Below are 17,391 nucleotides of genomic sequence, written 5' to 3' on the forward strand. Positions count from 1 at the left end.
GGATCAGGGGCGGGGAGGGGTACGGCGTGTCCTGCCGTTCCTGGAGACGAGGAAATACGTCTGTCTGTCTACTGTTTCGGTGGCAGATGTGTCCGCGGTTCTAAACTGCATTTACTCACCGTTGATACTGGTGGTCGGATAGCTTTGGGAGTGCTTGGGATACGGCTTCTTGGTGTTGGACAAAACTCATTTTTCAGGGAGTGCAGTAGACTTCGTCTGTTTGGAATTCAGTATCGTATCGGATGAACTCTCTCCCCAGTGCTGTGGGCACAGTGGAGACTTGTGGTCCTGCTGGTCGAGGGGTGAGGTGGTCACCATAGTTAACCCCAGTGATGAGTTACTAGGCCAGGTGGGGTCTTTTCCCGCCCTGGTCAGCTTTCCCGTGGACAGCCCGGACACAGCTACGTACCTCGTGCTTATACAGTTTGTAGCTAACGTTAAGCTGGTGGGGGTGGTAAATACAGTAGAAAATCAAAATGTTAAAACTACTGGACCAAAAGTTAAAACAAATAGAGTTAAATTTATTGAAGAATAAATGCAGAGTCGTCGGCATGGGGACGGTCTGACTTTTGGTCATGGGGGACACCGGAAAATCGTCCGGAGTCCAAACTCCTGTGTTACAGATGGGGTTAATAGCAGAGACTTTCAAGGCACAGTCGGAACCAGCGTCATGTGACCTGACAGACACCGGTGTAGCTTTGAACTCTATTAATACTATGCGATTTTAACTCCACCTGGAACGTGGCATTTCTAGATCCCACATTCAAGGTGGAAATGGACCAATCGATACTCCAGACGTGGGTGACCATGGTGACCTAGGGCCGTCTGAAGGACTTAAAACGCTCTGTCTGGGAAATAGGGAGAGGTTTTGTCTGGGAAGAGAGATTGACCATCTTCCTCCAAATACTTGGAAGCCCCCACTGTGTGTGAGGAATACTTCAGCTTTGCAATCCTAGTACACAGCGCTAGCGTCTGCTGGAGGCTGACATTTGTTCTTTTGCTTAGACCTCTCTGCATTACTAAGTTGGTCCAGCGTAGTATTTCATCTCAGCATGTCCAAGAACCGTCATACGGAAACAGGTTTTGTAATGACTGTTGCCCGGGTTACATACTGTTGTGATATGTGTAATGCAAGGACCGTGGTTGAAGGAACATGCATGACTGCATGTTGCACGTGAGAAATTTCTTTAGACATGAGTTCCAGGAAAAACCGCTTCTGTTGGGGATTGATGGGTCTTCAGTTCCAGAGTTAGAGACACGACTATAGATCCGCCTTTCGAGGAAGAGAAGATAACATGTCACTAAAGGATTGCCTGGTGTCATGACGTAGGCGCTAGTAAACTGGGCATCCATTTATTACACACTGCCAAGGAGAAAAGCGGTCCGTCTCCCTCCTCGGGAGAAGCCCAGTCCGTACCCACCATGTCTCCCTCCTCCCCGGGAGTCTGCTTTGCTGTTCACACAAAACACTTGCTTTCTCAAACGTCTGGTCACCAACGTGTGTGGGGTCTCCCCACGGCGACAGGCAGGTCTCCGGCACCAGCTCGCTGTCCCGCGGCTCCACTCAGTTCGGACACTCTGGCTGGAGACAGCGTCAGGTCAGACCCCACAGCTGCAGGGCTCAGTCCCTCAGGACGGCCCCCCCTCCGCCCCCCGCCCCCTGCAGGTGCCAGTCACAGCGGCAGGCTCCCGGGGTGCCCACAGCCTCTCTGGTTGCACACACACCGGGGCCGTTGGGCTTGGCCTCTGCTCCTTAAACTTGACCCGCGCTGTGCTTGCCCCCAGGTCCTTTCCCGTGTGACATCTGCGGCCGCCAGTTCAACGACACGGGGAACCTGAAGCGCCACATAGAGTGCACGCACGGCGGGAAGAGGAAGTGGACCTGCTTCATCTGCGGGAAGTCCGTGCGGGAGAGGTGAGCGTTGCCCACGGCCGCAGCGGAGGCCTGGTGCGGGCGCGGAAGTGAGAGATGTGTGTGAGGGTCAGAGTAACGCCAGGCACGACGTGCTTGCATTAGGGTTTAATTTCAGGTGCAGAGGCACAAAAGCACAAATTACGTAAAATGCTGTAGACCAGGGCTCCTCACACTTTTTAAACGGGGGGCCAGTTCCCTGTCCCTCAGACCGTGGGAGGGCCGGACTATAGTTTAAAAAAAAAACTATGAACAAATTCCTATGCGCACTGCGGGCCCGGGACGCGTCGGCTGCTAAGCAGGACAGGCAGCGGCGCCCGGCGGGCCGGATCCATGTCCTCGGCGGGCCGCCTGTGGCCCGCGGGCCGCAGTTTGAGGACGCCTGGTAGACGATGATATAAAGTCAGGCATGGTGAGTTTAGATGGTGAATGTAACGTAGGGGCCATTTTTGTCTTCTTCGGAAAGCCCGCTAGAAATACATTAAAGTTTACTCACTTACTTGTTTATCTTAAAGACAGTGAGCCACAGAGACCGAGGAGAAAGGTAACAAGAACACAGGCTTGTAGCTAGAAGCCAGTGGGTCAGTGGGACCTGACCTGGGTCTCGGAACGAAGGAGGCGTCGGAGGGACGGAGAGCCCCGTTGACGTCACAGAACCCACAGAAGGCACAGGGACCAGCAGCATGGGGTCCCCCTGGAGTACAGGCGCTCGAGAAGTGAGGCCGTTGGGTTCTTCCATCCCCCACTCAGGCCGTGGTGCACAGGACACCCTGGCTGACAGCTTAGGTCTTCCAGGCAGACGAGAAAACGGTTCCCTAACTCAGCAGTGTCAACCACGTATCTTCTCTTTCTTCTTCTCCAAGTTTTGTGTAAGATAGATAGTTAAACCATGAGCAGACCAGGGGCAAAGGAGGCCAAAGTGCAGTTTTTGTGCTTTTTGGTTTTGTAAGAGGAGAGAGAACAAGCATGTGTGTGTGCAGGTGAGGCTGATCCTAGGAGAGGCGTGTTCGCTTGAACACGTTTCTAGTGAGCCTGCTGGGCATCTGTTTCGTGTATACATTGGCATTAAGTAAATCTTCAGTTTAAATGTGTATTTTTTAACACAGAACCACGTTGAAGGAGCACATGAGGATCCACAGTGGAGAAAAGCCCCATCTTTGCAGCATCTGCGGGCAGCGTTTCCGCCACGGCAGCTCTTACAGGTGAGGCAGCCCTTTTTCTTCCTGGGACGGAAGCGGAAATGGCGTCTTCATTTTTTTAAAAAATATGTTTTATTGATTTTTTTACAAAGAGGAAGGGGGAGGGATAGAGAGTTAGAAACATCAATGAGAGAAAAACATCGATTAGCTGCCTCCTGCACACGTCCTACTGGGGATGTGCCCACAACCAAGGTACATGCCCTTGACCGGAATCGAACCCGGGACCCTTCAGTCTGCAGGCCGACGCTCTATCCACTGAGCCAAACCGGTTAGGGCTATGTCTTTATTTTAATTCTATTTTCTTACCAGTGGCTTAGTTGTGTGTTGACTTAAAACGTTTCTTAGCACTTGTAACAAGCAAAGTTGTGCAAAAGAAACTTGTAGACTTCCCCCTACAACTTTGAATATCGTCTTCATTCTGTCCTATCAAATATTTTTAAACATTTCCTCGTCACCAAGTCTGCTGGATGCTTTACTGTCTGAATTGTCATCGTTTAAAGATTTATTTCATGAGTTTTCTTTGAATCAAAATTTATTATAACTCTGCTGGTGTAAACTTAGCGTATTTCTTCACTCTCGATTGTCGAAGAATCATTTGGTATGAAAATATGGCAAAGTGGAAAACTCCGGGATTCTCAGTTTTTGAAAGTCTTCATTATTTGAAATTCATGTAATTATTTCTGCAGCTGAATCCTTGGCCACATTTGCAGTTTCTGAGAAGTTGCTTTCTTTCCCTGAATGAATAGGTGACTGTGTACTGGGAGATACGTGTACAATTTTACTTTTAATGAATGCTCTGAAGAATGTTAACCTTAAGGCTTTGCTATGTACCGCTCTGAGTTTAAACAGAATGCTTCCCTTTACATGTAATTCAGCCAGCTTACAGTTTTAGTGACAGTAGAATCAGCATGTTTGGGCAACTTGAATGAGACATACATGGGACATACATGGTTGGAAGACGGTGAGGATAAAAATAATTCCAGTTAAATGAGTTTTAAGAAGTTAAACCTTTTATAATCTGTCCTTGGGTGACTACGAAGTGAGCCATATTTTGTTTGGTTCAATATGAAGAACAGCAGTAACATGTAATTGTCGGACAGTTGATAACTTATACATTCACTCCATTCCCGACTGTATCAGCGCTGTATCAGCGCTGCCAGTTCTCCGAAAGGGTTCCTCTCATTCCGGCTGTCACTTGCCCCCAGCCGTGTGTGTCCCTCCGGCACCCACCCGTTTGTCTGCTTCCAGTCCTTCTGGATTCTCTCCCGCTTCGGCTGCTCTGAGATATGAGCCTTGCCGTTTGCTAGGTTTAGCGAAGTAGATGGAGGATCTGAACGGCCAGGAAGGAGTGTCGTCCGGAAGTGGTGTGCGCCTGGGCAGAGCCGAGTGCTTGTTTGAAGAGGTGAGGAGAGCAGGGAGCCTGGTGTCAGGTGGTCCGAGCAGGAAGGGCTCAGAGTCCTAGAGAGGGAGCCGGAAAGGGGTGAGCTGGGAGCAGGCAGCCCGCCCTCCCCGCGTGGAGCGAACCCCGTGGTTCCTCCCGAGTCGCCGTCTCCAGTGCTCTTCCACTCTTGTTCCCGCAGACTTCACTTACGAGTACATCATGACGACAAGAGGTACGAGTGTGACGAGTGTGGGAAAACCTTCATTCGCCACGACCACCTGACGAAGCACAAGAAGATCCATTCAGGTGAGGTGTGTTCGGTGAGGCTGTTCCCCAGTCCTTTTGTAGCAAGCACCTGCAAAGTACATGCTATTCAGTGCTAATGAACGCTGGCTGTTAGTCTAATAATTGGGTATATGTAGGCCACTCCTTTGAACGCTGGTTCTAACCACCCTTTTTTTAAAAATATATTTTATTGATATTTTACAGAGAGGAAGGGAGAGGGATAGAGAGCTAGAAACATCGATGAGAGAGAAACATCGATCAGCTGCCTCCTGCACACCTCCTACTGGGGATGTGCCCGCAACCAAGGTACATGCCCTTGACCAGAATCGAACCTGGGACCCTTCAGTCCGCAGGCCGACGCTCTATCCACTGAGCCACACCGGTTTCGGCCTCACCACCCTTTTTAAGAAGCATTTGAAAGGGACATACTTTTATGACCTATTTTTTTTCCACTGTCTTTTTAATCACACGGTTGTCTTTAATGACTACAAACTATATTTTAAAACCGTTTCAATCAAATGCTCAACGTTTGCATCGGGCACGTTACGTGGAGACATGCAGCCGTTGCTGCCGACGGCTCCCTAAAGGGAGACGCCAAGATAATAGTTAGCATTTTGATTGGAGTTGACGGAAGTTAGCGGAACACGGACGCTTGAAGAGACATGATTGTAGCTGCGTGTTCAAGTGCATGTCGCAGTGAATTTTTGAAACCCCATCTTTTTTTTTTTAAAGAGTACCTAAATCATGCTGATCAGTTTCAGATCTTTATATCGTGTCTGTAATTTTTATATCCCGGGGATTTCTTCCGTATTTTCTTCTCAGATTGATGTTCAGGACGTGTTCCAAGAGCCCCCTCTGAGCGCAGTGTGGGAAAGGCCATGTCTGTGGGCTCAGGAGGGCAGGTGACTATTATCAGTGAACACATTTTTAAAAATGTTTTTCTTTATTGATTTCAGAGAGGAAGGGAGAGAGAGAGAGAGAGAGAGAAACATCAATGATGAGAGAGAATTATTGATCAGCTGCCTCCTGTACGCCCCAACTGGGGATCAAGCTTGCAACCCGGGCATGTGCCTTTGGCCGGAATCGAACCTGGGACCCTTCAGTCTGCGGGCCGATGCTCTATCCACTGAGCCTAACCAGCTAGGGCGGGCAGGTGACTATTATCGTCACTGTACACACAGCTAAGTATCAGGAATACAGCAGGTGGGCCATCACGTTCTGAGGCGATCCCAGTGCGGTCGGTTGAGTAGCCGTTACCATTTCAAAAGCGTGTTGAAAGTCTTATGAAGTTCCCTAGGCCTGGCCGGTGATCAGGGCCGATCAGGGCCTTCCTTCCAGCTGCCAGCTGGGGCCTTCCTTCGTTCCATGCCGCCCCTGGTGGTCAGCGCGTGTCATAGCGAGCAGTCGAACTCCTGGTCTCCTGGTCGAACTCCCAAGGGGACACTTTGCATATTAGCCTTTTATATATAGATGTTGGCCCTTTTGTAAATGTGAGAAAACCCCACAGAGGACAGTCTTTTTAAAGTCGAGTACAAAGGTCTGAAAATGTTCAGGTCCTTTCTCAGATAGTAAGACAGCCTCGTCTTGATTCAATGTATGTTCATTGAAGATATCCCCTCCCCCCCAACCCTGGGTTTTGAAGTAATTTCATTTATCTTGCTCTGTTACATCGAAAGGTGAGATTTGAAGTCTGCAGCAAAAGGCTGCTGACATAGGGAACAGGATTCATGTCCATGAAAACAAGCGTAGATTCGTTGACAGAAGGTATTTGAGGGGGAATGTGAGGCACATAGCCCAGAATTGAGGGTGGCTTGCCTTCCCTGGTCTGTTTCTCCCCGTGTTATTTTCCTGTTTGTTAATCTATTTCTGGGGGGTGGAAACTGAAGTGCGTATTATAATAAAATATTTGGGTCTTTAAGGTGAAAAGGCTCATCAGTGTGAAGAATGCGGAAAATGTTTTGGCCGTAGGGATCATCTCACTGTTCATTACAAGAGCGTGCACCTTGGAGAGAAAGTGTGGCAGAAGTAAGTGAAAAGGCAGCTTCTCATTCGTACTGCTTCGGATCAGCCTGGGTTGGGGGAGCGTTACGAGGCGTCTCCGTGTGTGCTGTTTAGTTGGGGATGGGTTGGCTAACCAGCTCTCTCACTGCTGTAGCTTCTCTGCTGACCTATCGGAATTGAGCAAGGCCCACCTTGGTACTTGTTCTGTTGTTCAGAAGCTAGGAGGTGGCGGACATAAAAGCTCGGCCCTCTCTGGGGGATTCGTGTGTTTGGCTGCTGTGGCTCTTGGCGCCTATAACACTGCCTGTGTATTATACTTAACTAGAGGCCCGGTGCACAAAATTCGTGCATTCCGGGGGGTCCCTCAGCCCGGCCTGCGCCCTCTTGCGTGCCAGGAGCCCTCGGGGGAAGTCCCAACTGCCGCCACCACTGCTGCGCTCGCCAGCGTGAGCCCGGCTTCTGGCTGAGTGGTGATGCCCCTGTGGTAGCGCACTGACCGCCAGGAGGCAGCTCCTGCGTTGAGCGTCTGCCCCCTGGTGGTCAGTGCGTGTCCTAGCGACCGGTCGTTCCTAGTTGTTCCGCTGTTGGGGTCAATTTGCATATTACCCTTTTATTATATGAGACAGCAGTTACTGGGAATGTTTGTAGTCAGAACTTAAATCTTGTTAACCACACTAAGCACTTAACATGGCATTTTATTTGAAGGAGGCATGCATGGTCCTGATCATCCACTTTTTAATACGATTTAGCGATCCAAGCTTAACTGAGTTGTCCAGTGTGACATGTTGAACAATGTTACGCTCTTGGACGAGGTATGAGGAGCAACTGCTGAGTAGTAGACATGGTTGAAGGTGCCAGGACAGTTACTGGACTGAGCGTGCTCCACGCAGCATCTGGGGAGGCAGAAGCCGGAGACTGGCCTGAGGACCACGAGGCAGGCGACTTGCATCCTTGGCTCATTTTCATGCACTGGTGTGGCGCCCCCTTCACTGACCTTCGCTGGCCTTGTTCAGGGATCCACTCATTGAATCAGTGTGTTCAGAGGGGTCGTTGTACTCTGGGCTCACGAGATGCCAGTAGGCTCTGAAGGGCTGGGCCGTGAAAATACCCACGATGCCATGCAGAGAAGGACGTCAGAGCCTCAGCATCCTGTGCGAGTGGGTGAAGACGGGCCCGCACGCTCACTGCTCCAGAGAGTCACCACCCCTTCATACCCTTAAAAATGGTTCAGTACCTGGGGAGCTTTTGTTTATGTACTTACAACATAGACGCTATATTATAGTTTAGATAAATTATATGAATCCTTAGAAATTAAAATGAGAAAAATGAAAGTTCTTATTTATTAATTCATTTAGTAATGATACGGCCATCGCATGCTCACATAAATAGCAATTATGTGAAAAGTAAGTCCTTCACAAAACAAAACTATCAAAAGAGTGGTATTGTTTTACATTCTCGTAAGTCTCTTTCACAGCCTGATAGCCGGATTGTCCTGTCTGCTGTCAGGTGTGTTATTTTGGTGGAAGGAAATGAAGAAAATCTAGCCCCCTTCAGATACACAGTTGGTAAGGGAGGGGTCTGATCATAGCCCTTTTCTTAGATAATTGTGGCTGTTACTCGTGACAGCCACACTAAGACTCAGCAAGTGGCAGCTTCGTAGGCGCAGGAGCAAGGTGGGACCTGAGCTACATACATGAGGTTCTATCCCCTGATGCCTGTCATCTCTTGGCCCGTCCGGCACTTTGAACGGGCGTGTCACCTACATGATACTGTCGTACCCTGCATTCGTCATTCGGAACATGGGGGCTCCCTGAGCCACAGGTTTTCCAGTGTCGGTGTATTTTCACAGGACGGGGTCCACAAGTCCCATTTGCTATACTTCCTCCAGCATCCCAGAGTGGAGTGCACGGATCCGGCCAGGATCAAGGGCAAGTGCAGATCCCCCCAAAGTCTTACGTTAGCCTGAAAGCCCCCGTTTTATCAGCAACAGATACTGTCAGTGTTTTCCCCTTGAAGTGACAGGCTCACGTCATGTGATTTTTGAGGAAATACCCGCCACCGTATTCACGTCTGTAACTGAGGGTTGTCTTTTGTTCTTTCAAGTCACGTGGTATTTATTCCACGAAGACAGTGGCCACGTCCGCGCCCAGCTCGGTCTTAACAGGTGCTTGTCTGACACCGTTGTACCTCGATTTGTGGTGTATCACTGAAATGATGCTGAGAAAACTCAACCCTTTTTATTTTCTTAGATATAAAGCCACCTTTCATCAGTGTGATGTCTGTAAGAAATTTTTTAAAGGCAAATCAAGTCTCGAAATGCATTTTCGGACGCATTCAGGTAAAACTTAACGGGTAGTTTATATATGTGTATATATATATATCTATATCTTTGTGTATTATTCAGGAGTAAAATAGAGGCATTTAAACTTTGTTGTTCTCGGTTAAGTTGTTTTGTTTTTTCCCCCATTAAGATTTTTGCTCATTATATAAAGTTTGATGTTATCAATGAGCAATATTCTGGTCTTCCATTCTCTATGATACTAGAGGCCCGATGCACGAAATTCGTGCAAGAGTAGGCCTTCCTTCCCCTGGCTGCCTGCACCGGCTTCCCTCGCAGCCCCGGCTTCGTCCGGAAGGATGTCCGGTCTAATTGCCATATTACGCTTTCATTATTATAGATAAGCTTGAATGCTGTGAATATCGTTCTGTACAATTAGGGGAAAACGTTCCTCATCGGGAATTTACTCAACGCTTGGCTCTCCTTTCCCCCTTTTCTGCTTGTTTACGGTTCCTCTGTATCTGTGAACTCTCTAAAGACATTTATTTTCTTGTCTTTGAAAAAGTAATTCAAATATGGCCTCGTTGCCTCGCCTACAAGTGCCCACGAGTCGTTTTCCTCTGCCCAGGCAGCTGTCACTCGCAGGCCGGCCGAGTGGAACGGCTTGCTTCTGCTGCTACCCTGTTGTGAATTACAGACTACGCAGGCTGGGACCTTCCCTGTAGGCCTTGGTTTGACATCTCCTATAAACGAAGAGTTTTCCGTGCTCTTCCTCTTCCTTTTTGAGAAGGAGGCTCATTTATGCGTTTTCAGCTGCTGTGTCTTACATTTAGTTTGAGTGTTGTCGGGCGGCTGTTCTGGAAAAGAAAAGTAATTGCGATCATAAATATCAGAATGGGGGAAATAACTGGATTTGGGTAATTCCAATAGCCAAGGATTACAGGAAAGAATCTATGACCGATACAGTGCTGCTGTGAAAAGCAGAATCACACCTCCCTCCAAAGGAAGAAGCCCTAACCCGGGGGTACACAGAGGCCGCTGTGCGAGTAAAGGGGAGTAACGGCAAGCTGTGATCATGACGGCCGAGGCTAACTGCTCATGATTGGGAAGCTGGCCGAAGGTTTGTCTAGTGAGTGGCACAGCCAGAATTCAAACCCACATCTCCCAGTGTCTGAGCCCCTCCTCTTGACCAGCTCACTGTTCTGTGATAGCACGTAACATTGCTGCTCTTATCGAGTTCTTGTAAGAATCCGCATGGGACACGGGCTGCTTGAAATCATTGTCTTCTCAAGCCGGTGCATCTTTACACGTCCTTTTTGTTCATGCAGGTGAGAAGCCTTACAAGTGTCAAATCTGCAACCAGTCGTTTAGAATTAAGAAGACCCTGACCAAGCACCTGGTCATCCACTCCGACGCCCGGCCTTTCTACTGTCAGTACTGTAACGCCACGTTCAAGCGGAAGGACAAGCTGAAGTACCACATCGACCACGTGCACGGCATCCAGTCCCCCGACGACGCCCTGGGCACCGCCGAGGAAAAGCTGGCGGCCGTGCCCGTGCCGTACGCGCCCGACGCCAAGGTCTTCCAGGCAGACACCAAGCAGTACCTGGACCGGCCCACAGCGCACCCGGCGGAAGCCAAGACGACGCTGCAGGACGTGTCTGCCGAGGTGTGTGTGCCCGTCACGCTGGTTCCCGTGCAGATGCCCGAGGCCCCCAGCGATCTGGGGCGGCACGGCGCCCCCCTCCCACCGTCTTCGCACGACATCCTGTCCCCGCAGCCGCCGCCGGCCGACTACCCACGGGCAGCTGACTTGGCTTTTCTGGAAAAATACACTCTGACGCCTCAGCCCGCAAATATAGTTCACCCCGTCCGAGCCGAGCAGATGCTGGACCCCCCGGAACAGTCTTACCTCGGGACGCTGCTGGGCCTCGATAGCGCCGCGGCCGGGCAGAGCATCCCGGATGCTGAGCATCGCTCGTGAGGAAGGCCCGACGTTCCACAGGTTGGCTGGACGCCCGCGAGCTGGCCGCCCGGCGAGGGTGCCTTTCCGAGGAGTAGGTCTGCTCTTTCCTTCCTTTTCAAGCACTCAGAGCCGTCTCAAATCAAGAAAAATACGTATCTCTGTTTACTGAACATGTGACTATTTGGACACATTTCGAGGTATTTGAAGTGAACATTTTGGTGATTTTAAATGATTATTTAGCACTAATTTTAATGGGATCTCAAACTTTTCAAAATTATTAGCTGTTGACATTATGTTCTGTTTTTTTGAATCATCAGTGGAAATTTTCTTCTTCTCTAGTCTCATTCCTCTTTTCTCCCTTCCCCATCTTCCAAACGAGTTGAAGGACCATGTAGGGTTTAAGAAAGAATTTATGAGAGTTTACGGATAATCGCAACCCTTCCTTATCCGAACTAAGATCCGTTATTATTCCCTCCAGGTTTCTGGAAATTGGCATTAGGAATTTGAATTTTTAAGGAAGTCTTGGGTATTTTTCTGTGTTGCTTCTCAGTCTGGTTATCTGGTCATTTTAGGTTGTCATTATCCTTCGGTCTTTTGACAAACTCCAAGCCAGAAAGCTAACTAGTGTCAGAGTAGCGTGTTCAATGAAATGCAGAATTGAAATAATTATCCAAATTACTGGTTTTTGCCTATGCTTCAATTAATATGAATAAGAAATATAAATGTAGACCTAAGCATTAAATGACACAATTGATAATGTGTAGAAAGCAAAACGTGATGCTGTCATTCAAGGTACATTCACCTTTCGTATTTGCCATTTATTTCACGTTAACATATCACAGCATATATCTTCATCTCACTAATCAATGAAAGGTAACGAACAGGTTATTTTTGGTCTTACTGACCTTGGCTAACTGCAACTCTAGGAAACAGAACCGAGATATTGCACACATAGTTGTTAGAAAAGGTGCCAAATTATACTCTTTTGTGTCTATCTAAACTCAGTGTTGTTTAATTACAGGGAACCACTGTGTGTATACAAATGTACATGGACTCCAGATTTACTTCTGCTTTTCACAGAAGCCTAAAGTCTAACTACCCTTGATTTTTATTGTTGTCTGAGACACAAGTTGAGCACTTGGTGAAAGGAAATGGCAGTTACAGGGACTCCTCGCTGATTAAAATTAATTGAGGAAAAAGTCAGTGAAATACTTTAAAGATGTGCACTTTCCCTGTCTCCAAGTCAATTTAAACGTCAGCTAGGATACTGTTTCCTAGTGGAGCTGCTGGGAGGATAAGAATAGGCGGGGTTGATCTTCCTTAGCATGTCATTTGTATGTAAACTAGTGGAAAATAGCAATGTTAAGCGTTTGCTATTTCCATTCTGTTTACACTCCTAATTGCTTTAAGCACTTTTTTTATGTAAACTGTAATGCCTGGCCCAGCCCTTGTGAAAAAAAAAAAATCACAAATAAAATAATGACATTTTAATAAAATTTAGCCACTTAATGGGGATATGTGTTTGCTGAAGCACTTAAGAAAGGAAGGTACTTGTGGGCATAGCAGAAAAAGTGTTGAGAGTTGAGGCACTTGACCCAAGTAGCTCTTGTAAATAAGAAAATCAACCTGAGTTTTGCCTCAGTTGTGAAGATTTGGTTATAATCATTCTAGGACCGGTAGATATAATTAATGCATTAATTCTCCTTTTCGACACATTTTGTGTGGAAATGATAATCTATCTGGGTACTTACATGACTGAACTTGACAAGATGAGGTACTGTTAGTCTGTGAGTCTTTCAGATCAACTTTGAGAAATACGTATCCTTACAATCTACACTAATAGAAGAGAAAGATGCAAATTGACCGTACCTTTGTGACGCCCACCAGCCAATCAGGAGTGAGTATGCAAATTAACCCAACAAAGATGGAGGGTTAATTTGCATACGCAAGTGCCGAGGGGGCGGGGCGGGATGCTTGCGTCATCGCCATGCACCGCCCCAGCAGCTCCGGGCCTCTGGGCAGCGTGGGAAGGCGGAAAGGCGGCTCCGGGCCAGAGCGAAGGCGGTGCCTGCAGCCCGGGGAAGGAAGGCCCATTCTTGCACGAATCTTCGTGCATCGGGCCTCTAGTTTTTAACATAAAGCACAACACGGCTTTGAACTAAAAAAAGTTCCTCTTACGAAAAGAAATCATACCTAGCAGTGTACCCTGCCTCGCCTGTAAGCCGTGGGGCTTGCAAAAAGGCAGATGGTCTAGACGTGTGTGTATGCGGTGTATTCTGTTTGGTAGCAGGACAAAAAGGTGTTGCATTTTCACATGGAAAAGAATACTTTGTTTTTTGAAGGTATTCACTTTTAGGGTCCTTTGAATAACCTACTGCTTTTAAATCCATGATTCGATGGTAGGAATTGGCTCACAGTAGGCAACTTTTCTGGAATGCATCTTCTCTGTAAAATGAAATGCAAATCTAGTTAGTTATCGTAGGTCACTGCACTTGAATAGAGGCTTATAAATTGCTTTCGCAAGTTATCTCCTGTCAGCTTCAGAGCGAGCTCTGAGGAGAGTTGGACGTGCTGTCTTCCCAGTTTGGGGGGAGGGAGTCCGAGGTGAAGGATGCAGTTAAGCCCCCATCACTGATGAGTGGCTGGTACTGCGTTTTCTCGCGTCATCTCCAACAGGCTGGGCGGGGAAGGGTGACTCTGATGAAGAGAGAGAGTCTCAGCGGATGAATAAGCAATCCATCACAATCTGCTGCCTCTGATTTCCAGATGAGAGTCTAAGAAACGTTACATTGGTGAAAACCTCATAGATCTGGGCAAACTGAATGTATATAGTTTTTGAAGTTGGCACAAGAAATATGAAATGAGGCCTACTCTTTTGTACTATTGGGGAGGTTTGGGGACAAATGTCCCATGAACTCTAAAATACCTTACTTCTGTACCTGTACTTAAATTCTGAATTTTGCAACTAAGCTTAGCCTCATTCAGAATTTTTTATTTTATGAGCATAACTTATTGTTTTAAATTAATGTTTTAGCTGATAGCAGTTAGCACTTAATATGTAAGTGGAATAATTTATTAAGGGTAGAGATTTGTTAACCTGATCGGTTTTTACTTAAATGCACCAAAGATTTTTAGTAGCTATTACAGTAGTTCAAAAGAATTTAAATTCTTTGTTGTTCGAATAAATATTTGTCCAAAGAAGCACAGTGGAAGTCCTAGGCTTATGGATTTAAAAAAATGGTTAGTTTGAATACTAAGACTAAGTGTTTGTGTTTATATGTATAAAAATAAGAACGGAAGAAAGTGCTCTGGGAATAGTCATACTGACAAATGAATTACAAGTAAGAACGCTGTTTTCCTCAGTTTAACTCATAGAATTAACTGAATCACTATTAAATGCATAACAGTAAGCTTATTTTTTACACTACACTATTAAAAATCATTTGCCTTAGATTTTGTTTTTAAGACAAGTTGAAGTTATTTTTGTATGAAACACTCCACCTATTTTTTTGCAGTCTGAAATACCATTTAAGGTGAGGGTTTGTTCTTCATCCAGCAAGGTTTAACCACCTCCGAAGGTAGTGATCTTGGCATCCTTTGAAGCAGTTGAGTCATGTATTGGCAGCAGAAGAGGGGTAGCCAGGATAGGGTTTAGACTAGTGCTTTATTAGGTAACTTCCTCATGAGTCAGGTTAGGGACACTGATAATGTTCTGCTGACCTTTTTAAAGTGTCAGAACATCTTAGCGGAGTAACATAAACGGTCAGTGAAGGGCTAGGAAAATATCATGCACTGCTTTTCACTGTACAATTGCAAACACATTCTAGAGACACATTCTCGAGACACAGCTAGACCGCTCATGTTGGTGAGTCTGGGTTTTCCTCCTTCCGGATCATCCGACCACACCCTGGGGACAAGTCAGACACGGGGCACCAGCTCTTGGACCGTCTTGTCTGGACCGAACGCTGCGTGCCTTTTCCCTGAGTTGTAGTTGCTCTGAGTTGCTTCCGCCGGCTCGGGTGTGCTGGCGGCCAGTAAAGGGTTTTGATTTTGTCGTTGTTCCGGGTCTTACGTTTGTGTGGCCTGCTGGGCAGGCAGCACTTTATGGTAATTTTTGAAGGTTGCTTTATGTTTATGTAAGGAAATAGGCACTAGCGTCCCTGTGTGAATGTTATGTTTTTTTTTCTTTGTTTTTTTTATGTCTATGTTGGCCTTTATAGTCACTGCAAAGACGCTCCCAGGCCTGGCTCTCTACGCTTCTTAGAGGAATCTCACTAATAAAATAAAATGAGCTGTGTGTCTGTCTCTCTGTCTCCTCCTTCCCCCCCAACCCCCCCCAGTTTTCTTTTTTTTAACAAGAATCAGTCACCATAACCAGCCAGCTGTATACGGAACGGCTGCTGATTTCAGTGTGCCTGAAACTGAACAGGAAGAGGGGATGGCTTGAGCTGAGTTTCCCCTTAGGAGCAGGGACAGCACAAGCAACCTACAGCTAGAGCGGACCAACTCGGGAAGAGTGAGGACTGGGAGAGTCGCGTTTGGACTACTCGAAGGTTCAGTGCCAAATTTTAAAGGGTGAGAATGTACCAGAAGCAAGTGGCTTTTCTAAACCTTTAAATAGGATAATGGGCAAGTGTTACTTGCTATGAGAGCGAGTGACGGGTAATGTGAGAATAGTTTTCTAACCAGTTTAGAAAATTAGACAGTTCTTGCTTAGATCCTTCACTTGCTTTGGCGTCGTCTCCCGGTAAAGTCTGCAGTGGTTTCTTGAGGTGGGTCGGCCTCTTTCTTTCCTTCCAAACTATTTCTACTTAACGGTCCTTTCCTGCTGGACTATTAGCATGCTCTCTGCACTTCCTTCGGAAGTAGCCTTAATAAGACAAAAGTCTTATTAGCTTGTAAGGTAGAGGAGAGATTTTGGTAGAGGCAAAGCTTATGTTTTGTTTACGCTTCCTGCTTCAACTTGCTGTGTATTGATTGATCTTACGTCTGTGACTATTGGAAAATGCCCAAAGAATCTAAATTTAGCCTCTGTAGCCATTATATAAATAGAAATGAAGATTATATTCGCGGAATAGAGGTTAGACAGAGATGGACATACCTCTTTTTTTTTTTCTTTTCTTCAAATTCTTAAAGTATTTTCAGTGCTTGCATTACGTTTGGAAATTCTAAAACGTTTCTTGAATAAAGAGCATGTACACTTCTCATGGCTATTTCTCCTCTTTGCTCGGCACTCCTGCTTGCGGTGACGTTGGACAGCTCACTGCGGTGTACTTACAAAACGTTTATTCCTTCCAGCCGTCGGGCTTGCCTTCCAGATGAAACCGGAGGACAGCTGACCAGTGCGGCTGCCAACAAGTGAGTATGAAGGTGCGTGTTGAGCTGCTCCACGTGCGTGGTACATGTTACCGTGAAGGGGCTTGATGGTGTCCATTCAAGTGAAAATGCCTCCGAACTTATTTTAAAATATATTTTTTATTGATATTTTACAGAGAGAAAGGGAGAGGGATAGAGAGCTAGAAACATCGATGAGAGAGAAACATTGATCAGCTGCCTCCTGTACACCTCCCACTGGGGATGTGCCCGCAACCAAGGCACATGCCCTTGACCGGAATCGAACCTGGGACCTTTCAGTCCGCAGGCTGACGCTCTATCCACTGAGCCAAACCGGTTTCGGCAAAATGCCTCCGAACTTAGTATTCCGTCGCACATCCTACGTTTTGTTTCGATCATTAAGGACACGTTTCAGAGCAGTGACCAGGAGCAATCTAAAATAACCAACAGGCATCGTTTGTCGACCATGTGGAACGTTACCGTGCGAGCTTTCTGGATCCTGGGGCTGTCCCGTGTCTCTTAAGTACTAATGTCTTTTTAGAAAAGACCCCGTCTCTGTGACAGCTAGGAAGCGTATTGTATGCGGATCTCGTTCTCTGTTGTTTTGATACTTCCAATAAAGTTCTTGGGTCTTCAGAAAGCATATCGAGGTCTCGTTGAACCGTTTCTCAGCATGCGGATGTAGTCCTCTGTAGGCCTTGGTGGGTCAAAGACCGCCAACAAATGGAAAGCCAAGCATTCCGGGGCACGTCTACGCCAATTTTCTTTCTCATCAGCTAGCTATTTTACATATTAAATGTATTAAATGGTGTAATGGTTTTTAAGTGGCGAATGAATAGACGCTTAAAGATTAACAATGACTAGTAAACGAAATGAACTGCGCTGTTGAGCTGAAACCCTTCAGTGACGGAAGCGTCAGAAGGCTTGTATTTGCAATGTTAATCTGAAGAATGATATTCACAGTTATGAAATAATATAAGTGTTTTTGAAATTATCATTCATGCTAACATTTTTGCTTAAAAAACTCTGTAGTAG

General features: G+C 46.7%; 1 protein-coding gene across 1 annotated transcript in view; it reads left to right on the forward strand.

Annotated features, from left to right (window-relative positions):
• Positions 1-16,227, forward strand: part of ZBTB41 (zinc finger and BTB domain containing 41) — a 27,135-nt gene extending 10,908 nt beyond the window's left edge. The window contains exons 6-11 of the mRNA XM_080651273.1: positions 1,786-1,915; positions 3,019-3,114; positions 4,692-4,798; positions 6,697-6,802; positions 9,028-9,116; positions 10,385-16,227. Of these exons, the coding sequence (XP_080507399.1) occupies positions 1,786-1,915; positions 3,019-3,114; positions 4,692-4,798; positions 6,697-6,802; positions 9,028-9,116; positions 10,385-11,040 (1,184 nt within the window). The 3' untranslated portion in view covers positions 11,041-16,227. The remainder of the gene's footprint in view (positions 1-1,785; positions 1,916-3,018; positions 3,115-4,691; positions 4,799-6,696; positions 6,803-9,027; positions 9,117-10,384) is intronic.
• Positions 16,228-17,391: the final 1,164 nt, after the last annotated feature.

Source organism: Plecotus auritus (genome assembly GCF_963455305.1).
Source record: "Plecotus auritus genome assembly, chromosome: 14".
In the NCBI taxonomy this organism is placed as follows: domain Eukaryota; kingdom Metazoa; phylum Chordata; class Mammalia; order Chiroptera; family Vespertilionidae; genus Plecotus; species Plecotus auritus.